The sequence below is a fragment of the Notamacropus eugenii genome, chromosome 1 (assembly GCF_028372415.1).
Source record: "Notamacropus eugenii isolate mMacEug1 chromosome 1, mMacEug1.pri_v2, whole genome shotgun sequence".
Classification (NCBI taxonomy): domain Eukaryota; kingdom Metazoa; phylum Chordata; class Mammalia; order Diprotodontia; family Macropodidae; genus Notamacropus; species Notamacropus eugenii.
The window spans coordinates 297,932,412-297,959,668 of NC_092872.1; the positions used below are offsets into that span (position 1 = coordinate 297,932,412).

At 38.9% G+C, this 27,257-nt stretch overlaps 2 protein-coding genes across 8 annotated transcripts in view; one reads left to right on the top strand and one right to left on the bottom strand.

Annotated features, from left to right (window-relative positions):
* TOGARAM1 (TOG array regulator of axonemal microtubules 1) overlaps window positions 1-3,152 on the bottom strand; it is a 108,629-nt gene extending 105,477 nt beyond the window's left edge. For all 3 annotated transcript variants that reach the window (XM_072629267.1, XM_072629266.1, XM_072629268.1), the window contains exon 1: window positions 776-3,152. In XM_072629267.1, the coding sequence (XP_072485368.1) occupies window positions 776-2,848 (2,073 nt within the window). In that variant the 5' untranslated portion in view covers window positions 2,849-3,152. The remainder of the gene's footprint in view (window positions 1-775) is intronic.
* Window positions 3,153-3,407: 255 nt separating this feature from the next.
* The window catches only part of KLHL28 (kelch like family member 28), a 49,374-nt gene continuing 25,524 nt past the window's right edge, over window positions 3,408-27,257 (top strand). For 2 of the 5 annotated variants that reach the window (XM_072629275.1, XM_072629277.1), the window contains exons 1-2: window positions 3,464-3,580; window positions 25,340-25,378. The gene's annotated coding sequence lies outside the window, so the exon portion shown is untranslated. Of the gene's footprint in view, window positions 3,581-25,339; window positions 25,379-27,257 lie in introns of all 5 variants that reach the window. The other 3 variants (XM_072629278.1, XM_072629279.1, XM_072629276.1) reach the window with 3 other exon arrangements.

A 27,257-nucleotide genomic window follows, 5' to 3' on the forward strand; every position in this document is an offset into this window, starting at 1 on the left:
CAGAATATGCTCCTTTCTCATCTTTACATCTTAAAATATCTAGTTTCCTTTAAGACTCAGCTCAAGTATTACCTCTTACCGGAGGCATTTTCTGATCCCTGGGCTGCTAGTGCCTTCTCATCTAAGGTTACCCTGTCTGCTCTGTTTATAGACACACACATTCACATATACAAGTTGTCTCTCCTATAACACTATAAGATCCTAAAGGGCAAGGACTGATTCATTTTTGTCTTTGCATAGCACTTTGGTACAACTAGGTGGTGTAGTGGATAGAATTCTGGGCCTGGACTCAAGGAAGACCTAAATTCAAATCCTGTCTCAAACACTTACTAGTTTCTGTGACCTGCGGCAAATCTTTTAACCTCTGCTACTTCAGGTTCCTCTTCTGTAAAATGAGTCACATTTATACAGTGTTTGCCAATAACTAAGTCATTACATACAACATCTCATTTAATCCTCCCTAGGGAGGTTAAGTGATTTGCCCAAGCAAGTCCTAACAGATAATCAGTGTAGTAGCAGAGTCAGAGAATCAAAAGATCCTGATTCATAACCTGATGCTCCTTCCAGTATATCATCTTGCCTCTGAGTAAAATCTATTGTATAGATCTGTATAAGTTGTTCCACCAGGACTGGACACTCTTTTGAACGCTTAGCACAAATCATTTTGGAATAAATCACCTTCAAGGGGGTTATGTGACCCACAAATATCTTTCATTTAAGTGAAAGATAGGTACTTCCACTGCCCCAACCCATGCTAATTAAAGAAAATGCATACCTGCTCTATTTCCTTTGAATGGGATGTGCGGTTTTCTCCCATGCCTCCAGGTTGGTCATTTTCCCACGGTAATTTATTTTTTCCTTTTCCTGCACTTAACACCCTTCGAGTAGAGATAGTCTGATCAGCAGATGGACTATAAGAGCCATATATTTGCATACTATCATTTGAAGGGTCATCACAATAACAGTGTGCACTTTGAGTTCTGTTACCTGCCAGAAGCCAGTCTGTATCTACTCCATAGGGCAAGTGGGTTGATCTGCCCTGGGCAGAAGATGGCATGAGTATTGCATATTCCACAAATCCCTGTTCTGTTAGCCTTGGAAGAGTTTTTCTAGCTAATCTGGCTTGCACAGCATCCATCACTCCATCTCCATTATCTTGAAGTTCAACAGTATCAACAGCTCTGAAAAGTACACTGGTTTTACCTGAGCCCATTGAAGACGCCAATACAGCAAAGGCCTCCAGAGCAGCTTGGCGTACCTTTAGCTTACTATCAACTAGAGCTGGGGCAAGACCAAAAGCCAGTTTGGGCAAGTCAAAATCCTCACTTGGATAGGTCAGCAAGGAGCAAATACTTATATTCACCACCTCTTCTCTCACTCTGGAATGCTTATGTTTGAGATGTTCCAGCAATAAACATAGCACCTGCTGAGGTCCTACTTCCTTCATCAGCTTATGGAAAATTTTCATGTATTCTTGCTTGATCACCAACTTGTTGTCTGCTAGTACTTTGACTGTGGCAGCAATGACTGGGCCCAAGAATTGTTGTACCTGTTCCCCAAGGCGGGTCACCAACAGGTGCAGTACCCGAAGTGTGCCGTGAACCACTTTGAAGTTAGAATCATCTAACAAGTTATACAATAAGCTAATGAAACCTACAAGACTAGAATGAGGAGTGGAGGCAGGATTAAACCTTCCCAGCACCTGTTTGAGTTCCTCCACAGCCTGAGTCCGACTCTTATAGTCCTCCTGATCTAGCAACCTGGCATGCAGTTCCTGGGGAATAACACCAAACTTGAGGTGGCTGCTGGAAGGTGTTACCGGGCAGGGGAGGGGATCTTCAGGAAACTCAGAGGCTTCAAGTTCCAAATTATGAGGAGCCAGACCCCCAAACCGGGACTCTATACCACGATTGTACTGTCTCCTCAGGGCTGAGGGCAGGCGAGAGATGTAAGACTGAAACCGGTCTTGGCCCAGGCGCTCCCCTATCTGTTGCAGCGCAGAAAAAGCTATCTCAGCCTCCTCTTCTTCCTCCTGTTCCCCAAGTTTGCAGGCCAGGGATAGCGTGATCTCGGTGAGATCCAGGCCCAACAAGAGATCCGGGGGAGTGAGCAAAACTGGGAGCAGGAGGGCGGTGGAAGCTCGGAGCCGGGTATCGGAGCTCTCCAGGCCTCGCTGAATCAGCACCTGCAGCACCTGCGCGGGGCTCCGCTTCAAACACTGGTGCAGGATCTGCAGCGCATCCTTCCTCAAGGCCGGGTTCTCCTCTCGTAGGGAGACCACGAGCTGCGGCAGAAGGGCCAGGCTGAAGGCCTCTTCCAGCTGGCCCGCCTCCCCCTGACCCCGGAGCACGTCGGAGAGAAGTTGCAAGCAAAGTCGCTTCTCCTCCACGACCCCCTCCACCAGCACCCGGCCCAGGGCCCGATAGAGAGCTTCCTTTCGTCTCGGGAAACCGAGGCGCCCGCCCCGCCGGAGCAGGGCAGCCTGCAGAGCCTGGAAGGCCTCGGAAGGCTCCGGCGCCGCGCGGAGGAGCTGCAGCAGCCGGGTCTCCTCTTCCTCTGCTCCCGACAGGCTCCCTCCGGCCCTGGACCAGCTACTCGTGACAGCCTCCTCCGCGGGGAGGAAGAGCGCGGTCGTGGTTGGGGACAGGGCCGGAGGGCCCGCGGGGCAGGACGCCTGGTCGCCCGCGCCTCCACGGCAGCAGTAGCTTTTCTCCTCTCTCATCGTCCGCCGCGGTCGGTTTTCATCAGTTTCTGGGGTGGAAGGGCGGCAATTGTTCCGGGGCCGAGAGGCGCTGGGGGCTAGGAAGCGGGCCTGCGGCAGGAGAAGCACCGGGGGCGCGGACGCCATGGAGGGGCGTCAGGGAGCTGCGGCAGCGGGGAACCATCGCAGTCTTCTAGGGGCCCGCGGAGCCCTCCCTTCTTTTCTTCTCCAGGCTCCCGAGCTATAGAAAGGGGAAAGCAGTTATCGAGGAGAGGGCCGAGAGAGGTCCCTCCTTCCCTTCTTTCTTCTCCCTGCCCTCCTCCTCCTCCTCCCCCTCCTCCTCAGCCGCTGGCGCCACAGCCCCACCGGAGCCGAGCGCTCACAAGCCGCCCCCGGCTACAGGAGGCAGCCCTCCACAAAATGGCCCCCGCCGCGGGCCCCAGACCCGGCCGCTGGCACCGGGCGTAACCAGGGGCACCACGTGACCAAACCGACCGCTTCCATGGTGACCAGGCGGCACGCGATCTCTTGACCCGGAATGAAACATCTCCTGGGAAGCGGAGGGGAGAACGCTGGGATATGTAGTCTCGGCGACGTGCATAACACCTCCCACCCTCGTCTAAATTGCCTGAAAGAGGCCTGGAGAAACTAGCTGCGAATGATTGCTAGGGGAGGGAAAGGGAGATGGATGAAGGCCCGGGCAATAGGCGGAAGTGATGCGGCTCAATCTCGGGACGGCGGGGCTCCGAGCGGAAGTCACCCGCCCTACTCGTGTGTGTCCATTGGGGTTTGACTGGAGGCGAGCGAGGCTCCCGCCCCGGTCTCTTGTTTCTGGTCCCTCCTGCTTCTGTCGCCGCCGGCACGATCCTTGGGACTCAGGTACTTTCCGTTGGCTCTCCCGAGGCCGTTTTTGCTCTGGCTGGTGCCCGGCTCGGGGAGGGTCAGTCTGGGGGTGGGGGGGTAGGGGCGGGGGACTGGGAGGCATCTGGGTGCAGGGCCGCTCCCCGGAGCGAAGGGGGCGGCTGCCGCCCGCCTCTGTCCGGGGTCCCCGAGCTGCCGAGCCCAGCAGAAAAGCTCTCTCCCTAGCATCCTTTATGCTCTCCGGCCCCCGGGGTAAGCGCGTTAAGAGGGTGGTTGTTGTTTTTCCTTGCGTTTGACTCGAGAAAGGATCTCTCCCTGCCCCATCTCTCCCCTCCGCTAATTCTTTTTAATAATAATTCAAAAAAAAAAAAAAGAGAGAGAAAGGAAATGACTCCTCTGGAGATCCTGGCATTCTCCCACCTGCCACCTTCCATTCCAGCTGTGGGGAGCGACCCTCTCCCTCCTCCTTTCCTCCCTCCAGGATCTCCATAGCTCCTATTTTGGTCGCCAAGAGACAGACTGCAGATGTGTTACATAGCAGACTAAGTTCTTGGCACCGTGGCTCGGAGAGAACTCTGCCCTGAGGATTTGAGGGGGGGAGAAGCCGTTCGGTATTTTTCAGGGAGAGCTGCACTACGGATATTTATTTATTTATTTATTTTTAAGGACAGGGAATTTTCTTAGAAATTGAAGTGGTCACAATTAGAGGGCTAGAGGTCCTGGACTGATGGAGCGGAGAATCCCCAGGAAGGGGGGAGAGGAGTTTCTGAAGGAACAATGCCCGTATACTTGGACAAAAATACATATTCTATTTTAGGACCGTCCTTTGGGGGAGAGTGAAATTTCTAAATTACTGTTTGAAATCTCAAAATGTCTTAATTCAAACAACCTGGTTATCCACTGGGTTATAAGGTCAAGTACGATGTTTGTTACTAAGTCTAGTGATTGGTTCGCTTAGGCTACACGACATCAATTGATTTGTTTTCTTTCAAGCTAAGAATGAGTTTCCAACGTCTTTTTGAAGAGCACGCTTGAATATTACAGTATTATTAATATGACCGAAGTTCTTGGAACTATCCTTTCTTAATGGTATTCTGATTTATCTTTGAGGCAAAATGTTTTGTTTTTTATCTTAAGGTTAAGTTTTAAAAATATTGACGTTTGCATGACTTTATATGTATACTGGGTATTATTTCTTGCCTTTTCAACCAGTGATTAATGTACTAGAGGGAGGGAGAGAATTTGGAACTGAAAATAAATTTTTAAAAAAATTTAACGTCTGACAGAATAATTTGGCTCATAGTAGTAATGAATACCCTTGAAAATACCTGTTTTAAACAAGATTTTTCAGCTCTAAAAAAGCTTATAGAATTAAAATGTGCAAAACCATGAAGGGCATAAATAGGATAAGGTTGTTCAACTGAATACCAAAATTGAAAAGTATTTTTTAAAATTGTAAGAATAGTTTTTGGACAAATAGATGGCACATTACAGAACAAGTATCCAATTCATGTACCTATGTAATAGTACAAAGAAGAAAAAAAAGGTTAAACTATGTTCAGATAAATTCATGATTTAATTCAAAGAAATTAGGGATGATTGGGGATGTACTCATTTTTTTCTATGAACTTTACAGTTAAAAAAAATTGCAAGCAAAGAAAAATACTTCACTATACAAGTAAGGATAATTTGTTAGTACCTTACCTAAATCCTCAGTCTGATCCCTGTGATGGCATTCATAGGTATAGGAGCATACTTTTTCTTTCTTCAGTTTGCATTATTTTGTATAGATTTTCCTATAGTTCATTATATACCTCATATCTGTAATTTTTAATGATGGTCTGGCATTTCATTGCATTTACTACAATTTGTTTAGCCATCCCTCTACCATTGGATATTTAGATTGTTTTTAGTATTTATTATTATAGTGTTCTCAGAACCAGATCCAACTCAGTCTTATAAGCCAAAAGAGATGTTATTTGTTAAATCCAGAGAAACATATTGCTCTGAGCTCTGTTCCTATTATGCATGGTGGAGATAGGCACTTTTATGCGATTGGGGGGAGGGGAATATGTTTCTGTCTAGTGGAGAAAGTCTAGTAATCAACAGTGGAAACATTTCAAGGATGTCATAACATTCTTTTCTTTCTATGTTTACATTCTAAAAATTTGCCTCATAAGTGTCTGTGTGGTTTTTTTAAAAAGCGTACTTGCACAGTGGTATCTTAATTGAGGTTACTTACTACTCAGAAAAGGAATTGGTCTTATTCCTCTTCTTCAGTGCAGCTATAAACATGTAGTACAGATAGTTCCTTTATTTTTCATTACTTCCTGGTGGTATGCTTCTTGTAGTAAAATTTCAGGGTCAAAGAGACCTCTTCCTGTCTTACTACCAGACTGCTTTCTAGAAATGTGACATGGTCATAAAGATCCTAAGTCATAAAGAAACTTAGAGGCCATCCAGTTAAACCCTTTCATTTTACAAATGGGGAAACTGAGGTCTGAGAAGTTTAGTTAAATCAAAGGCATACAAATAGGTAGTAAAGCTAGAATTTGAAAACATATCTTCTGATATCCAAATAAGTACCTTACTTTGCCTTTAGCAATGCTTTACTCCATGTTCACCAACACTTAATTTGTTTTTGCCAGATTCATTGTACTTGTACCTCTAATTTTTTAAAGTCTTAATGTTATGGAAGGTAACCATGTGCTCCTCAAAAACCTTCCTTAGTTCTAATGTTAGTTTTTCTTACGTGCGTCGTTTTTACAGACATAACATGGTGATGTTACAAGGTAATATTATATGCTATTGTAATTCCAGTGAATACTTTGAACTGAATGATATGGTAATTGCATGGACAAAATGTATTCAAGGATGTTAAAATTCCTGGAAAAGTTAAAACCACGGAGTGCATGTTAATTGTGAGGGTAGCTAAGTGGCACAGTGGATAGAGCATTGAGACTGTAATCAGGAAGACCTCTGGCCTCAGACATTTACTAGCTGTATGATCCTGGGCAAGTCACTTAACCTCTGTTTGCCTCAATTTCCTCATCTTTAAAAAATGGGAATAAGAGTAGCACCTACCTCCTAGGGTTGTTGTGAGGGTCAAATAAGATAATTGCAAAGTGTGCTTAGCACAGTGCTTGGCACATAGTAAGTGCTATATAAATATTAGTTATCATCATTAATTATAGTTATCATAATACCAATTAGCCCCTCTGCATCTCCTTCCCTTAGGCATCTACATGTTGCTAGTATCTCTGTAAAAATCAGGCAGGGAGAGAAATGAATACTGGAATCAGTCATCTTAGTAACTTGCCTAGAACTTTTGTGAAAGATATGCTGAGAGGAATATTAAACAGAAAAAATGTTTTTCCATTCTCCACATTTCATTTATTCATGTCATCTGTGCCCATAGGTTTCTTGAATTTTGTAGTGTCTTATATCTGAAATATGTAGTATTTCTTTGTACATATTCATTGATTTACTCTGTTCTAATTCAGTTTGTTAAAATGAAAAACCATTTTAATTACTAGACTGAATCAAAGCTATAATGTTGGGGGTAGGGAATCCTACTTCGGCTGCATTTCCCCCAACTGTTTAGTTAAAGGAATTCAAATATGATCCAGTTATTTTATAATGTTCCTGTTAGGGAACAGAACTCTTCCATATAGGAATAACCTTTTAAGGCTTTATGAAAAACTTCTATGAAAGTAGAGGGAACAATTTTTTTTTTCTGAGTCCATATTAGAGAAGATCCTTATTTTACTTCCCCCATCCCCCTCTTCTCAAATGGAACAAAGTTAATGCTAAAGAAAGGGAAATGGGGAAAACCTGCATCACTACTAAAATTATATTCCCTTGTTAGCTGAAATCATCTGTGAGGAAAATTGGATCATTGGAAGTAAATTTAAGGAAAGATTATACAAAAGTAGTCTGACTTTACAGAGCATATTTTTTTAAAATTTGACCAAATGAGGTGATATATATAAAATGCCCTGCAAACCTCAAAGTACTCTATAAATGCTAGCCATCATCATCATCATCATCTTCTTCATCTTCATCTATTATTCGTTGAGCATTTATTTAGCAAACACTGTGCTAGGCACTGAGAATTTAAAGACAAAAACAGTCCCTGTTCTTAAAGAGTTTAAATTATCTTAGTGAGAAATAACTTGTACACAGTATGTGGTGGGCATGAAATGGTGAGGGGTGATTACTAACAACTGAGGGAATCCTAAAACGTTTCCTGTAGGAGATAGCACTTGAGCAGAGCCTTGGAGGAGAAGGCACAGGATCCTAAGGGGGAAGACCTGAGTAGATAATGAATGCATTCTAGGCATAAGGGATAGTTTGTGCTAAGGCATAAAAACTGGATACAATGTTGTGTTCTAAGTGTATGTGTGTTTAAAAGAAAGCCCTGTTCATCTCCTCTCTTTTGGTGCCTCTAATTATGATATATGATAGACTCCCAACTGTGAGAAATAATCATCTTATCAAAAACTCCACATTCCTCTCAGTGAATTAAAGATTTTATTTTTTCGTCTCTCTTGCCAGAGAGGGCAAGAGACCCAGTGACCCATAAGGACACCCATCCTTTCAGATTGTTACAAAGCCTTTTATGTCTTATCCTGATTTGCATTTCCCTCCCCTGTTCTCCATTGGCTAGATGCAACTTCCTGAACACCTAAATCAACCCACCCTTCCCCCATGAGTGTTTCCCCTGCTTATATCTCTCATTTCCACATTTCAGTTTCCTCCCCCTTTTCATCCTCATTCTCTTTATACTTTATTTAGTAAAGAAATGCCAAGTCATAAATGCTTCTAATCTTATCCCAGGATGTGTCTCCATAGCTTGAGAAAGCAATTTTCTTAATTAATAAAAGTTGAACCCTGGATACCACTGTTAACATAAGAAAAGTTCCATTATCCAAGGTCTTGAGTTAATGGATCTCATTCTTAATGGAGCTGCACCTGGCCTAGCAGTTTTTAATACTGCAAAAAGGCATTCTCAGAGAACAAAGAAAAGAAGTCTCTTCTTTGGTATGCTGATTAACAGGCTGCTCTGTCCTAATGAGTGAAATGCTTAATTAACATCCCCCCCAATTACTTTCTTCTGCAATCAAGTTATCTTTTGTATTAGCCATAAATATGACTCTTTAGTTTTCCCAAATTGTGTTTGCATGATTTCTGTGGAAACAAAATTTAATCGTCTCTTGCACAACTGATTTCATTAATTTCAATTACTGTTTCTTTGTAGTTTGGATTACTTACCTGCCATATTTGTACTATAATCCTTTAATAAAAGAGTTTGAAGAAGTATTGAAGTGGGCAACTTTAGTGCCTCGTAAATTAGAAAGTCGAATGTCTAGGTGAGCATGTGTGGGAGCCTACCTAGTATATTTGAATTTCTAATCAGTTATGTGCTTGCTTTCCACCTCCAATATCAGATCTTCTTGCCTAATAGCCCAGGAAGTCCTCTAACAGAGTGACATGTAAGAAGGCCTTTGGATAAAAGCTTTTGGATAAAAGCCCACAGACTGCTGGGCTTGCCAATTCAGCCCACTAGCTAGCTATATACAGTAGATGTAGCCTTTCCTGTTCTTTCCTGAACTACTTTATAGTTAACTACTTTGTACTTATTCTCCTTATATTTATTTTGTATGTACTTTTAAAAGTTTTATCTTTTTCTCAATTACATGTAAAAAAATTTTAGCATTTGTTTTTTAAAATTTTGAATTCCAAAATCTTTCTTTGCTCTGCCTCTTCTTGAGAAGGTAAGTGTAAGAAATAAGCTGCTAACAAGTTCCAAACTGTGAGAAACATACTCACCCCAAACAAAGAACAATATTTGTTGTGACATCGGGAAAGACTTTATTAATTTTTACATTTATTTCCCCTGAATGAATGGGTTACTCCAAGGAAGGATGCAGGAAGACTACATTTTGTTCAGACCAATGCAAGCCCTTTATCCTGTTTCACGTTTGAACTTCCCGCCACACCATCTATTGGCCACCTGACTTCATGTTCTCCTCTCTGATAGGTTTCCCCTCAAGAAGCTCATCAAGCCTGTGCACAAGTTTCTGACCTTTAACCTGACCATGCTAGGTCACAACTCTGATTAACTGCTATCACTCAAAGCTAGGAGGAGTTTTAACCCTGTGGAAACAAAATTCCTTCTTTGTTTCCCACACAGGCAGTTAGCTATAGTTTATACATGAGTAATCATGCAAAACCTATTCCCATATTAGCCATATCACAAAAGAAAAAAAAACCCAAGAAAAGTAAAATTTAAAAAAAGTATGCTTCGATCTGCATTTATACTCCATCAGTTCTTTATCTGGAGGTGGATAGTATATTTCATCATAAATCCTTTGGAATTTTCTTAGATCATTATGTTGTTCAGAATTACTCAGTTTCACATCCAATGATCACATTGATCATCCTACAATACTACTGTTACTGTGTATTACAGGGCAGCTAAGTAGTGCAGTGGATAGAGCACCAGTGCAGGAGTCAGGAGGACCTGAGTTCAAATCTCACCTCAGACACTTGACACTCACTAGCTGTGAGACCTTGGGCAAGTCACTTAACCCCAATTTCCTCATCCTGGGTCATCTCCAGTCATCCTGATGAATATCTGGTCACTGGATTCAGATGGCTGTGGAGGAGAAGTGAGGCTGGTGACCTGCACAGCCCTCCCTCACTCAAAACAAAGTCAAGTGCAAATCATGTCATTACTTCTCTGATGGCCTGGTCTTCTTCGGCAGCGAAGGACAAGCACATACACAGTACTGTGTATTACATTCTCTTGGTTCTGCTCACTTCACTTTGTATCAGTTCATATAAGTTTTCCCAGATTTTCCTGAAAGCATCCTGCTCATAATTTCTTATAGCACAATAGTATTTCATCGCATCCACATACCATAACTTATTCAGCCATTTTCCAATTGATGGACATTCCCTCATTCTAATTCTTTGCCACCACATGAAAAGCTGGAATAAATATTTTTGTGCATATAGGTCCTTTTTCTTTTCCTTTTTTATCTCTTTGGGATACAGACCTGGTAGTGAGTGGTATTGCTGGGTCAAAGGGTGTGCACAGTTTTATCATCCTTTGGGCATAGTTCCAAAATGCTCTTCAGAATGGTTAGATAACTTCACAACTCCACCAACAGTACATTAGTATCCTAATTTTCCCAAATTTCCTCCAACATTATTTTCCTTTTCTGTCATATTAACCAGTTTGGTAGGTATAAGGTGGTACCTCACTCGTTATAGTTTACATTTCTCTAATAGTGATTTAGAACATTTTTTTCATCTAACTATAGATAGCTTTGGTTTCTTCTTCTGAAAGCTGCCTACTTATATCCTTTGACCATTTTTCAATTGGAGAATGACTTGTATTCTTATAAATTTGGCTCAGTTCTTTATATATTTGAGAAATGAGGCCTTTGTCAGAGAAACTTGCTGTAGAGTTGTTTTCCCAGTTTCTTGCTTTCCTTCTAATCTTGGCTGCATTGGACTTGTTTGTGCAAATAATAATAATGTACAATAATAAAAATTATCCATTTTACATCTTATAATGCTTCATATCCATTATTTGGTCACAAATTCTTCCCTTATCCGTAAATCTGATAGGTAAACTATTCCATGCTCCCTTAATGTGCTTGTGATATCACTCTTTTTGCTTAAAACATGTACCCATTTTGACCTTATCTTTATATATATTGTGAGATGTTGGTCTATATCTAGTTTCTGTCAAACTGCTTTCCAGTTTTTCCAGCAATTTTTGTCAAATTGTTCTTGCCCCAAAAGCACGGCTCTTTGGGGTTTACTAAATGCTAGGTTACTCTGGTCATTTACTACAGTGTATTATGTACCTGATCAATTCTAGTGATCTTTCACTCTATTTCTTAACCTGTATCAGTGTGTTTTTATGATTACTGCTTTGTAATACAGTTTGAAATCTGGTACTACCAGGCCATCTTTGTGTACATTTTCTTTTCATTGATTCCTTTGATATTCTTGACTTTTTGTTCTTTTAGATGAATTTTGATATTTTTTTCTAGCTATATAAAATAATTTTTGGTAGTTTGATTGGTATAGTACTGAATAAATAAATTAATTGTAATTTTTACTAATTTGGCTCAGTCTCACCATGAGCAATTAATATTTCTCCAGTTGTTTATTTTATTATATTCTTGTTTATTTTCAACAGTTTTCTTTTTAAATTTTGAATTCCAAATTCTCTCCCTCCCACCCACTGAGAAGACAAGCAATAAGGTATCAGTTATACTTGTGAAATCATGCAAAGAATAATTCAAATGTTAGCCATAGTTTTAAAGAAAGAGGAAGAGTTTATCAGTTCTTTCTCCGGAGATAGATAGCATTTTTCACCATGAGTCCTTTTGAATTGTTTTGGATCATTGTATTGATCAGAGTAGACAAGTCTTTCACAGTTACATTATCATTACAACATTGCTGTTACTATCTCCAGTTTAGATCTGACTTTGTATGAAAATTGTTTTGTAATTGTGTTCATACAGTTCTTGGGTTTGTCTTGGCAGGTAAACTCCCAAGCATTTCATATTGTCTGAAAGTATTTTTAAAATTTATAATATTTTATTTTTTCCTTAATTACCTGTTAAAACAAATTTTAAAACTTTTTAGAGTTTCAAGTTCCAAATGGTAAGCAATCTGATATAGTTATACATATGCAGTCATGTAAAACATTTCCGTATTAGTCATTTTGTAAAAGAAGACTGAAGTTTAAAAAAAGAATGAAAGATGGAAAATGAAAAACAGCATCTTTCAAGACAATATCAGTTCTTTCTCTGGAGGCAGCATGCTTTATGACAAGACTTTTGGGATTGTCTTAGATCATTGTATTACTGAGAATAGCTAAGTCATTCAAAGTTATTCATTGTAGAATATTGCTGTTATTATGTACTGTGTTCTCCTGGTTCTGCTCACTTCACTGTGCATCAATTCATGTAAGTCGTAACAAGTTTTTCTGAAATCATCTTGCTTGTCATTTCTTATAGCACAGTAATATTCTGTCACAATAATATAGCACACCTTGTTTAGCCATTCCCCAATTAATGGGCATCCCTTTGATTTGTAATTCTTAGCCACCACAAAAAACAAGCAAACAAACAAACCAACCTGCTATATTTTTGTACAGGTAGTTCCTTTTCCCCTTTTTTTATGATTTCTTTAGGTCTGCAGTTATTTTAAATGGAATTTCTCTTCTTTTGTCTTCCTGCTGGATTTTGTTGGTAATATATAGAAATCCTAATGCTTTATGTGGGTTGTTGTCGTTTTTTTAATATCGTGCCACTTTACTTGTTAGTTGCTTCAACTTGTTTTTTAATTGATTCTCTAAGTGTACCATAGTATCATCTGCAGAGAGTTATAATTTTGTTTTTTCATTGCCTGTTGTAATTTCTTCAATTTCTTTTTCTTACTGCTATACCCTGAATTTCTAGTACTATGTTGAATAATAGTGGTGATAATGGACATCCTTATTTCACCCCTGAACTTGCCGGGAAGGCTTCTAACTTATCCCCATTACAGATGTTTACTGGTGGTTTTAAGTAGACATTACTTCTCATTTTAAGGAAAGCTCCATTTATTCCTGTGCTTTCTAGTGTTGTTAATAGGAATGAATGTTGTGTTTTGTCAAAAGCTTTTTCTGCATCTATTGACATCATCATATGATTTTTGTTGTTTTTGTTATTGATATGGTCATTTATGCTGATAGTTTTCCTAATATTGAACTAGCCCCGCATTCCTGGTATAAATCCCACCGGGTCATAATGTATGATCTTAGTGATTCATTGCTGTAATCTCCTTGCTAGTCTTTTATTTAAAATTTTTGTATCAACATTCATTATGGAAATTGGGCTATAATTTTCTTTCTGTGTTTTTCTCTTCCAGGTTTAGGAATCAACATTATTATTTGTTTTGTAGTATTGGGGGTTTTTTTGAGAAGGTAAAAGAGGCCATTCTTTGCCTCATTTCTTACCTAGTGTGAATGGGTGTTGCCTTGGACAAACTGAAATCTGGTAAAGACCTTAGCTTAAAAAGGCCAAGATCTCCCACTGCATCTGGGTCCATCTCTAGTCATCCTGATCTATATGTTGCCACTGGAACCAGATGGCTGCAGAGGAAAGAGTGAGGCTGCTGACTTTGCACAGCTTGTCTGTCTTACTTAAATCCATTTCACTTGGAAGTCATGATATTACCTTCCCAATGTCGTGATCCTCTTGAGAATGAAGGATAAATAACAATATAAGCACCATATTTGTGTCATAAAAGGAATTTTGTAGGACTCCTCCTTTGCCTATTTTTCCATATAGTTTATATATTGCTGGAATAAATTGTTTAAATACTTACTAGAATTCACTTCTAAATTCATCTGGTGCTGTATATACTTGTAAAAGTACTTGTTTGATCTGTTAGAATGTAAACTTTAGAGTAGGAATTATTTCATTCTTGGGTTTTTATCTTCATTGCCTATTATGGTGTCTGGCACATAGTACATGTTTATGGCTGAAACGCAACCCAGCTTTGTATACAACTGTAAAATAGTAGAATTGCTTCCTGTTTTATTGGGATAAACAGTGAACATTCTTGGCTTTATGGGTTTTGATTTATGCACTGCACTGATAGTGCAGTTACATTTTTTTTTAACTTTGGTTTCAAAACCATGATGATCTTTCTGAATTAATACATAAAAAATTAATTACTTTTTATGTGCCATGCGCTGTGCTAAGTACTAGGCACATAGAAATAAATGAAAAATATGCTTGTCCTCAAAGAGCATACATTTTAAGAGAGAGATAACATGTTTAGGGGACTTGTGTCTAGGGAAGGATGTTTTCAGTCTAGGAAGTCATAGGGTTGCTGAGTGGAACAATAAAGTCATGAATTAATATACCCTTTACAAAACAGTGAAAAAGTTGATTTGATTACGATTTCCAGAGCAAGAAATAGAAAGTGGGGAAGGGGGAAAGGGTCAATACACTTCAGTATATCAATTGGTTGTTAAGCTGTTTGGGGTAAGACATGTTTTTTTGGTTTTGTAGTTACTACTGGACAGCAGATCTCTAGGGCAGGATTTCCTTTGCTGATGGCTTGTATATTTTAATGCAGTGATTTGACCACCTGCATCAAAGTTTCACATGTTCATAAAATTAGAGATTTAGGTCTAGAAGGCACATCAGAAGTCATTTAGACCAACTCTTTAATCTTTTAGATGTGGGAAATTGAAGCCCAGAGGGCTAAGCCACCACACTGATTTTAAATCTGATATTCTTTCCGCTATGCCAGAGACACATATTCCTTTCAGTAGAAAGGGAAGGAGATAGTGAGAGGTGAGGCTGAGAAATTTTGAGAACTGAAGGAGGGGAGTTGAGGAAACCTGACAGCTTCGTTATTCTCAGTGAAGTAGGAGGTAAAGGCATCTGTTATTAAACATGAGATAAAGGTATTGTTGGATGTTTTGAATTTGAACCAGGAACTATATAAGATGAAAGGAGTGAGTAAGAATAGAATATGCTATAGTTATGAGAGAATTCTGTTCTATGCATATAGTTAAGGCTAAAAAAACATAAAATAGTTCTTCCTCTTTATCTTTAAAAATCATTATTATTAATTTAGGTGCATCATGAGGTTTATAGTAAGGCAAAGCTTGCAATCATACACCTGAAATTCAAAAGTTTTCTTAGAAACTTTTAAAGTAAACCATATAATTTATGAAACTTAGCTTTTCTTCTAAATGCTTCATGAAGCCCAGTGTTTGGTAAGTGGAAAAGCAAGTTCAACCCAAGATAACTAGACAAGGATTGATGATACTTAGAATATAACCACATTTTCTACTGTAGTTTGGGAACAGAAGTGTAGGCCCTATAGCTTCCTTTAAGCCAACACATACATTATTAGACTTTGTGTCCTTGAACCTTAAACATTTGTTCAGGACTGGATTGCTCCAGTCCTGAGGCAGTCTAACCCTTTTGTTACTACATTGCAAATTATGATATATAATTGAATGACCAACCAAAATACTTTTCCATTAGTGCATATACTTTGCATAAACACTGTAGATGGACAATGCTTGGGTTTCAGAATTGAACAGGAGGAAGACAACATTCTGGATTGCTTTAGGAAATTATGCAGTACTCTTAATGACCTCAAGTTTCTCCTTGAAACTGGCCCATATTTGTAACTCCTCTTCTAGAGATACTGTATAACAGCAAATACTGGAATAATACAAAATTACCATTGATAGTCACTTAAAGAGCAAGGGAAGGATGCATGGTGGGGTGTGAACAGATTGCAACACTTTGAAAATGAAGAATTGTTCAAGAATGGTATAAAGTATCTAATCAGTATTTCATGTCAATATTCATGTCTTTGCCTTTAAACCTAGGCCTCTTCTTAATTTCCCTATATCTGTTCCCTATTTTCTTCAAGTCACCCAGGTTTACAACCTCAGAATCATCTTTACTCCCTTATCCTGCCTGTGTGGCTGGTTTGCTTCTAAGACTTGTCAGTTCTACCTCAATAATATGTCGTGTGTCCATCCTCCCCCCTCTAGTCACTCCACAACCTCCCTCATTCAGGGCTTTATCCCGTCTTTCCTATATTCTTGCAGTAACCTCTTAGTGTCCTTGCCTTTAAACTCCCTCCTCTGCCTATATGCCAAATTCATATCATTAAAGCACATATTTAACAATCTTTCTTTCCTGTTCAAGAAGTTTCAGAGGAGTCCCTTTCCTCTAGGATAATTTTATCTCAGGCATGTAAAGCCTTTCTGGCTCCAGCCTCTGTTTCCGGATTGATTTCACATTACTCCCCCACATGCATGCTATATCCTAGCCAAATTCGCTATTCTTTATACACAGCATTCTGTCTTGCATTTTGGTGACCTTGCTCAGAATGCATTTTAAACCTATCATCTCAGTCAGCATTTATTAAGGACTATATGCTAGGCCCTGTGCTACACTCTGGGGATACCGGCAAAAGACAGACTCTGATCTTAGTTTAATGGGGGAGGCAATATGCAAATAACTATGTAGAAATAAGCTACATATAGAATAAATTGGAAATAATCAACAAAGGCAAAACTCTAGAATTAAAGGGGATCCGGAAGGCTTCCTGTTGAAGGTGAAGTTTTAGGTGTAACTTGAAGGAAGCCAGGTGATAGAAATGAGAGAGAGCAATTCAGGCACAGGGATTGTGAATCCATCTGGGTTTTTTTTGAGCCCCTCCATGGTCTCAGACCAATTCATCTTTTTCTTTCAGGTCTTAGATGTAGCAGCCTTGACTTTGTTGTCTTCTGAATGTATGTTTTGATCATCCTTTTGTCAATAGGTAATCACAATGTCACGAAACTTACATGAAAACCTCTATTGCAAGGGAAACGAACATGTATATTGAACCCAAAGAGTTGGCAGTCCTTTTAGATGTTTGCATGTTTATGACAATGCAACAAAAGGAGGAGGAGAAATAGGAAGGAGTATGGCATCGGAGGGGAATAGTGCATTAAAGGTGGGGGAAAATGATAAAAATCTTCCCAAAGCTGCATTCTTTTCCCTTGGGAAAAGGAGGGTCTGCTTATCTGCAAAGGACCCCAGTTGCACAAGCATTTTCCTAGCCTGGCACAGACTGGCTGGCACCTATTTTGCTTTCCAAGGACACGTAGGGAATCTGGGTTGGGGGTGCAAACAACAAATTACATCATCTGGGGAGGGGTGCTTTGTCCTTGATACATTTGGGGCTTTCTGCATACTCTGGGTCCAGTGTTTCTGGAAAATATGGCAACTCAAAAAGATGGGTTCAGGGGAACCCTTAACAGCCCTTAACACTTGTCATCATAGTAAGTTTCTGTAGTCATAATTTTTTTCATAATTTATCGTCATTTTTCCAGATTATTTCCTAACTTTTAACTGTATAGTAAAGTAGAGCTCTGCTTCTGGGATAGAGAGTGCACTTTCACAAGCTTCAGGATTTTTGTGCAGCTGTTTTCAGAGCTGTAACTGTCCTTTGTACTGCTGTTAGAGTTTACCTCCCTTATTCATAACTCTGGTCATGTTAGTTTTCATTCTCCCAGACTCATTCAGTAGCTGCCTATTTCCTTCACTCCTTTATCTGGTATCCAAGACTCTCCACACAATAGTACATATCCTTCTACCTTACCTCTCAGTGTTTCAGTAAAACTGAACTACTTGCCCTGTCCCCCATTGCATGTTTCCCTTTCTGCTTCTGTGCCTTTGATTAAATACTTCCCTATGCCTGGAATGCTCTTCTTTCTCTCTAGATGATAGTATAATTAGGGAGATTTAGAACTAGTGGAATCACCAGATTCTAAGAATAGTCAGTAATGGCAGGAGAGGGAGAAGTGAGAAAGCAGGATGACATATTTAAAAAAATCTTCACCACTCATTACTTTCTCCTTAGGCTATCATCCTACATTCCTCTTTCCTTTCCCAACTGAATGCCTAGAAAAAATGATATATACTTGCTCTCTCTTCACCTTTTGTAGCCTATTATTCAAATGAAACTGTTCTCTTCAGAGTTGTCAGTTATCTCTTAACTGCCAGTTCTGATCATCTTTTCTCAGTTAGCATCCATCTTGATCTCTAAGCAGCGTTTGAAATTGTTGGCTACAGTCTCATCCTAGATATTCTCACCTCTGCATTTTCATGACAATCCTGATTCTCCTTATACTTGCTTGAACATGCCTTTGCTGATTGATAATCCATATCATGTGCTCTGACTGTGAGTATTCTCAAACACTTGTCCTGGACCCTCTTCTCTCTCAAATTCTCTCTTGATTCCCTCATCAGCTCCATGGGATCAATTATCTCTGTGTAGATTCAGCCCTAGTCTCACATCTGATCCCCTTCTGTCTGTTCAGATCACCACCTTAGGCCAGCTCCTCATTGCCATCTACATAGACTATCTCACCATCTTCCTAATGGTTCTGATGAGGTCAGGAAGACATACAGTTGATGTCTGGGGTGCTCAGAACCCCCAAATAATGACATGCCAGATCCTGCCAAATAAATTTAACTCAAGCCTTCTTTCAGCCAAAGTAAAACAAAGTTTATTAAAGATTTGCCATATTGGGTTGACTCTTAAGAAGCCTAACCATTTGTAATGCTTGTATTGACCAGCAGAGGGCAGCTAAGTGGTGCAGTGGATAGAGCACCAGTGCAGGAGTCAGGAGGACTTGAGTTCAAATCTCACCTCAGACACTTGACACTCACTAGCTGTGTGACCTTGAGCAAGTCACTTAACCCCAACTGCCTCATCCTGGGTCATCTTCAGTCATCCTGATGAATATCTGGTCACTGGATTTAGATGGCTGTGGAGGAGAAGTGAGTCTGGTGACCTACACAGCCCTCCCTCACTCAAAACAAAGTCAAGTACAAATCATGTCATTACTTCTCTGATGGCATGGTCTTCTTCGGCAACAAAGGAGGAACACACATTGAGAAACACACAAGACAACAGGCAGATAAAATTTCAGCTAGATAGAGTCAGAGCTAGATTGAATCTTAGGACCTTCATGGAGAAAAGATGGAACTTATATACAGAAAGACTGTGGGAAAGATCTAGGGTTGACTAAGTAGTCTTGATGGGACTCAGGGATGGATGGGAAGCAGGTGGGCAATCTTGAGGTAACAAATAATGGAGGGCCAAACTAGGTTAAAGGTAACAGATTTGGGTATGAAAAGCCAGATTAAGTGGGAAGATTCAAGGAGAGTGCAAGGAGGTTCCCAGAGTCTGTACCCCATCAATTTCCTTCATGCAGTCTTTTTCTACATCATTCCATCTTCTATTCAGCTGCCAGTGATTTTCTTTAAGTTCAGATCTGACCATATTACTTTCCTGCTTAATAAACTCCAGTGACTCCTTTTGCCTTTGGGATAAATTCTAAATTAATTTTTGGGGGTTTGAAGGACTCTTAAAGACTTTTACAATTTGTCCTTTACCTATCTTTCTGACCCAGAGTACATTATATTTCTTTCTACAAGCTGCAATCCCTCTAATCTGGCTTCTTTGCTTTGCTTACTTTACTACATTTCAAGTACTCATGCCCTTGCACTAGCCACCATTCATGCCTGGAACTCCTGTTTGCCTCACCTCCCATTCACAAAATTCCTGCCCTCTTTATAAAGAACCACCTTCTACATGAAGTGGTTCCTGATTCCTCCAAACTCTAGGCACCCCTTTCCCGCATCTCCATTGTAGTACATACTTTTTACTTATCCTATATATGTTTATATGTGTGCCTCTCCCAATAAAAAATGTAAACTCCTTGAGAATAGGGATTTTGTTCTTTTAAATTTGTATTCCCGGAACCTAGTGCAGGGTCTGCCCCTCTCAAACACTTATAAGTGCTTAACTAATTGATTTTAACCTACACAATCCATATATCCTGAAGTGCCAGTAAAGAACAAAGTTCAGGTTATGCTGCTGTATCTTTGCCTTGTTGCTTTAACTTTCTAACTCCCCCTCTTCCTAGCTTGAGCTTGTTCTAGAAATGCTTTTCCTCTGCTACTTCCACTTGACTACTGACAGGTTTCTTACCTGTATCTCTCAGCTTGCAAAATTTCCTGGGACTACATGGTTTCCAGGATGAACTATGTTACATAGACTTTTCAACAGGGAGCTCAGGCCATATCTTTTTGTAGTTCCTCTTCCGTATCTTCCACCTTCTCTCTCTATCTCCCTTGAGTTTTAAACCCCTTGGTTTAAAAACCAAGCCTAAGGCTACATAACTCAGATATGTGAATTATCCATGAACTTCAATGAATGCTAGAACAAAGGCTTCCTCGCAGTTTGGCATTTATTCTTTGACTAGGGGAATTCGTATTTTATCAAGGAGACCACAAGAGGACTAGGAGGCTCTCTTCCTGTAGGATATCTGGGCATAGCTGCCTTATAAATATCAGATGACAACCTTGACTAGGGTGATAGCTATAGAAATGTGAGGTTAAATGTAGGTATTGGACCTACCAGGATGTAGTCAGGAAAGGAAAGACAGGAAATAGAAGAGATGAAAAAAAATATGATCAATTTGTGTTCTTTATTCCTTCATTACAAAAAGAATATGAATGAAATTCCAGTATGCCCCAGGGTCCCTAATATGTTATAGTTACAAAATTTGTTTTTCTAAGTTATAAACATCTTTTTAGGTTGAGAGAACTGTGTCATCTACTTCTTTGATAATCATCTAATGTATGTTTTATGTATCTGGTGAGAGTAGGCTAAGGAGGAATTGTGAGACTGAGCAAAACTGTTATTTATAGACTACTTGTCTATTGGGCAGATATGATTATTCTAGAAATATCCTACTTTCTCAGTCTCTCATTTTCCTCTCATTTCATTCTTTCTAATTCTTTGTCTAGCTTCTATATCTTGTTTTTCTCCTTTCCTCTTTCCCAGATATAAAATGTATTAGATAGGTAGATAGGCATGGTCAGGGAATGTAGTCAGGAATTAGGTAGACATGAGTATGATCGATAGGTGAATTACCGTAATTCAGAAGATATATAAAAAAAATTCTTACACGGTGAATGAATTTAACTGAGCACATAACATATCTGCTGTGTATATAATAAATACTTGTTAGGTTAGATTGAATAATTGAACAGTAATATAATTATTTAATTTCTTTTAAAATTCTGCCATTATGTATCATTATGTATCCTTCAGTACCCAAAGGATCTGAGGTTTTATCATGGATATTCCCTCCACCAACTCACAGACATAAATAGATTGTCTATGAACTTTTGTGACTCTAAAAGTTCATCACCTTGTGAATACCAAGTTCATCAAATGTTTTTTCTGAATTTATCCTGCTAGGATCTGTCAGATCAAGTCAATGATAAATATTTATTAAAGGCCTATTATATGCATCAAACAGGGATATTTAGCATAGGCTAGATGTTGGAGATACTAAGAAAGGTAAAAATCAGTCCTAGCTCTCTAGGAGGTCATAATCCAATGGTTGAGACAACATGTGAACTACTATATACAAATAAGACATATAAAGAATAAATTGGGTGTCATCTCCAAAGGAAGACACTAAGGTGAAGGAGGACAGAGAGGGGCTTATGTCAGAGGATAAGACTTTAGCTGAGATTTGAAGGAAGCTGGGGAATCGAGGAGGTGGAGATGAAGAGGGAGAGAGTTCCAGGCATGGAGGGACAGACTGAAAACATTCACAGTTGGAAAGTGGAGTGCTTTGTGGAAGGAACAGCTGGGAGACCAGTGTCACTGACTTGCAGAGAATATGGAGGGGGAAGTGTAAGAAGGTGTAAGAAGACTGGAAAGGTAGGAATGGGCCACAAAGAACTTAAAACCAAATAGAAGATTTTGCATTTAATTCTGGAGGTAATAGAAGAGCTGCTAGAATTCCAAGAGTGAAATTCCAAGCTACACTTTAGGAAAGTCATTTTGATAGCTAAGTGGAGGATAGACTGCAGTAGGCAGAGTCTTGAAGCAAGAATACCAACCAGCAAGTGATTGCAGTTGTCCATCCTTGAGGTTATGAGAGCCTGCATCAGGTTGGTGACAGTGTCAGAGAAAAGAACCAGAAATGTTATAAAGGTAGGATTAACAGGACTTGGCAACAGAATGGATATGGAGAGTGAGAGTTAGTCAGGAGCTGAGTATGACCCTTATGTTAATGAAACTGGGTGACTAGGAGGATGGTGGTACTCTCAGCAATAATAGGGAAGTTTTGAAGAGGGGAAGGTTAAATTTGGGGGGAAAGATAGTAAGTTCCATTTGGGACAGGTTAAATTTAAGATGTCTGTGAGACAACCAGTTTGAGATGAATAGTAAGTTAGAAATGAGAGATCAGGAGAGAGGTTAGGGCTGGACAAACATAAGAGAATCATATATGGAGGTGGTAATTAAAACCATGAAAACTGACAAGATCACCAAAGAAAATAGTATAGAGATAAAAGAGCTTATATTCTTAGTTTATACTCTTTTGGCATTGCCCTGAGAAATCCAGAGTCATAACTACATTACCAGAATGCATCAGAAGAGCACTTTAATGGAATTCATTCATATCCCAGTGATATATTATTATAGTTTGCTAATTTTATGGGTTAAAGTCATATGGTCACAGTTGAGGGTAGCCTCTAAAAATACTCTGTATGTAATTGAAAATTTCTTTTGCAATATCACTAATATGGTCATCCATTTAGCACCTGAAAACCTTTAGACACAAGGAGAATTTACTCTTTCCTGAGAAAACCCATTTCACACTTGGATAATTTTAATTACTGAGAATATTTTCCAATCCTAAATTTGCCTATCTGCAAATTCTATTTACTATTTGTAATTCTACTACCAGCAGCCATGAAGACCATTTCTTGTCCCTCTTTCACATGACAGCCATTCAAATCCTTGAAGATAGCTCTTTTGTTTCCTCAAATTTTCTCTTTTCATAATAACTAAGGTTTAAATATATACTTTAAGGTTTGCAAAGCAATTTACATATATTATCTCATCAAAATAACTCTGTGAGGTAAGTGCTACTATTGTTGTTCCCATATTACAAATGAGGAAACTAAAGCTTGGAGAGGTTGAATGATTTGCTCAGGGTCACACAGCTAGGCCTCCAGCATAAATATCCTAATTGTGTTGATCTCTGTATAGAATGATCTCCAGATCCCTCACCCTCCTGGCTGCCTTCTTTTTGTGTACCCTCAGCTTATCAATGCTGTTTGTAGGATGTGGCACCCAGAACTGAATAGAAAACTCCAAATGTAGTCTAACCATGGCATTCTGGATACTAATTCATTTGTACCTGGGATAGTATTAGCTTCTTAGACTGCTATTTCATTTGGTTTGCAGTCCCCTAAAGTACTGAGATTCTCTACACACAAATTATTATCTGGCCGTGCTTCCCCTACTGTGTAGGTGAAATTAAATTTTGGAATCCATCTGTAGAACTGGGTCATGAAAAGAGTGCAAGATTGGGGTCAAAGGAACTGGATATGAATATCGTATCTTTAAAATGAGGGATGTAAACTCGTTGACTAATAAAGGTCCTGTCTATTCTACACCTATTATCATGTGAACTTAGATTAATGGGAATACTGTAAAATTTCATCTTCTCTTTGATTTACCACCCCAGCTTATTGAGATCTTTTTTGATCCTGACACTGTCAGCTGTTATGTTGTCTCTTCCTACCAGCTGCCTATCATCTGCACATTTAATGAAGGTGACGTCTGTGACTTCATTTGGATGGAGTCATAGTGTTTGATAAAAATATTGAATAGCACAAGGTGACTGGTGACATGTACTTTGGGAACCACAGGAGACCAGTCTCGTAGTTGATTCTGTCATTTATCTTTTATCCCTCCAACTTGTTCACCAAAATAATAGAGATTTTTTCAGATGCTTTGCTAAATTTTGGTTGAGTGTATCTATAGCATTCTCCTTTCTAGTTACTTTGCTGATGCTGTAGCTATAAGTGAGAGTTCTCTCGATGAGTTGTATAACCATGGAGAAGGATAACCAGCATGCAGTCTGTGTGTTCCAACAATACCTGGACAATGTCAAGGGATTTAAGTGGAGGCTGTTAGCATTTCCAACATATAAAGTAGACGTCTTGTTTTACAGAAGGATATGGACAAGTATCACACAGGATGAGAGGTCAAGAATGGGTTGTGGTCTGCACTGATTACTTTTAAAAGCATTTGTGTTCTCAGAAAAACCAAGAAAGAATTACATGGGTTGATGCAAAGTGAAATGTACTGGCTAAAAAGTAACAGCAATATTGTAAGATGACCAACTGTGAATGAGTTAAATATTCCCAGCAATACAATGATCCATGACAACTCTGAAGGACTTTGAATGAAAAATGCTGTCTATCCCCAGAGAAAGAACTGATGGTCTCTGAATACAGACTGAAACAATTTTTTTTCACTTTATTTTTCTTGAGTTTTTTTTAGTCTGTTTTATTTCACAACATGACTATTATGGATATGTTTTGCATGAGTACGCATAATATAATCTGTGTAGAATTTCTTGCCTTCTCAATGGCAAGGGAAAGGTGGGGAGGGAAGAAGGGAGAAAATTTGGAACTCAGTTTTAAAAACAAATGTTAAAAATTGTTTTTCCATGTAACTGGGGAAAAATTAAATATTAAATAAGAAAAAAAGTGTTTGTGTTATCTAGGCATGAGACTTAGGTAAAATCAATCACTCTTTGAACTTTTTTATTTCTTATTCCTGAGTTATGTTTTCTGATATTTTTCCCACCTTCCTCTATACCCATCTTTGTATTCAAGTTGTCCTATATTTAGATATAATAATTTAATTTGGAGAATTTTGTTGAGTTCTTTATATCTTTACCACCTCATCATCCTCAATAGGTGCACATAAACTGCAGTTATTTTCATAATGAGCATTTCAATGTGAGATGATCAAATGTTCCCTGCAGTGATACTTGTTATTACCTTTGGAAACACAATAAAACCAAGCAGGCCAGCTCTTTATTTCTCCGGGGAATATGTTAGTCACACTTCCATTCAGTTGCAACTTCCTTTTGTCTTCTAATTTCATTTATAGTAAGAATGTTTCAGTTTATGTTTCAATTTATCCACTACTAAGTCCCCTTGTTGATAATTGGTCGAGTCTCATGTTTAGATTACCAACAGTTAAGTCAATGTTTATTGACTGTCTAAAAATTCTAATTTTTAACACCTTTTCTTTCCTTTTCTGATGTTATGCTAGCATCACTGTGGGACCAGAAGGGGGCCACACTGGACTGAGGTCAGTTTGTATTTTTTTTTATTTTGGAGATTTCCTTGGCCAAAAGTATTTACTTACCAAGTGGGCAGCCTACCTCTGAGCAGCTTCTCTGTACTGGTACACAACATACAGAAGCAAACAAATTAATATACTTGTCAGTACACCCAAAGACCCATCTGTTGGAGTAAGAACTTACCATTGGACAAAACTCATTGGGAAAATTGAAAAGCAATCTGGCAGATATAACACAAATGAATACATAACTTAGATATAAAAAAATCACATCATAAACAAATTAGAAGAAGAAGGAAGAAATTACCTAGTTCTAATGTGTGGATAGGGAAAGGAATTTCTGACCAAATGAGAGCCAGAGAATATCACAGAAGGCAAAATAGACAAATCTGTTTATATAAAACTAAACCATTGTCTCACAAAATCAGTGCAGCTAAAATTAAAAAGAATTCAGTTAACTAGGAAAAGTATTTGTTGCAAGTATCTCTGATAAAGATCAAGGTACATAAGGAACTGGTTCAAATTTTTAACAAGTACCATTCCATAATAGATAAATGGTTAAAGGATATGAAAATGCAGTTTTCAAAGGAAAAAAAATCTAAACTACTAAAGCCATGTAAAAAAAACGACCAAGTCACTAATAGTTTGAGAAATGCAGTTCCTTTTCATATCTATCAGATTGGCAAAGATGACAAAAAAGGTAAAATGGTAGTTGTTGGGCTGTGTGAAGGTAAATTGGGTCTAGCTATTTGGGAAAGCAGTTTGTAACCATGTTACAAAGTCCCTAAACTGCATATCCTTTGATTCTGATCCCTCTGCGAGGCTTATATACATGTATTAATTGATGCAAAGTGAAGTAAGCAGAGCTGGGAGTGCAATTTATATAACAGCATTATAAAGAAGAACAGTTTTGATGTATTTTAGAACAATGATCAGTGGACCAAAATAAGTATACCATCCACTTCTTGACAGAGAAGTCACAGACTCAGGATGAAAAATGGATATACATCTTTGGACATGGTCAGTGCAGGAGTTTGTTTAGCTTGATTCTACATGTTTGTTATAAGGCTTTCGTTTTTGTTTTGTTCATTTGGAGTGGGCAAGAGAAAATAAATGCTTTTTAATTGAAAAATAGGAATAAAGCATTTTTAATATATATCCAAGCATCTTATATGCTTCATACATACATACATGTATACGTGGGTGTATGTGTGTGTATGTATACATATATGTATGTATATATATATTTATATATATATATATATATATACACACACCATGTCTAAACATAAAAAGTTGCATCATTTATAAAATAGAGAAGAGAATGAAAGTACACAGCTATGGCCAGTGTATTCATCCTAACTAAACAGGGGATGTAGGCAGTGATAAAAGTAAAAAATGATGATTTCAATTATGCAATTAAAGCTTCTACACTAAAAAAATCATTGCAGATGCAATAAGGAAATGAGTAAGGGAAAATCTTTACAACAGTTATCACTGATAAAAACAGTCATATATCCAGTATGTGGTGTAGGAAATTGACACAAATATATTGAGACCAAGTGCCATTACTCCCCAGGGGCTAAATGGACAGAAAAACCTATCAACAGTCAAATGAAAGATTGGTGCAAATCAGTAATAATAAGAAAAATGCATGTTAAAAGAATTCACTCCCAGCAAATTGGCAAATAATAACAAAGGATGGAAATAGTCAATGTTGAAAGATCTTGGAAAGTACACTTGCTAATATACCTTTTGCAGAGCTGTGAATCCAACCATTCTGAAAAATAACTTGAATTATATGAGAAGAGTGATTGAATTTTCCATACCTTTTGATTTTGTGGTCATATCACTGTGTATTCCACAGAGATGAAAGACAGATCCATTA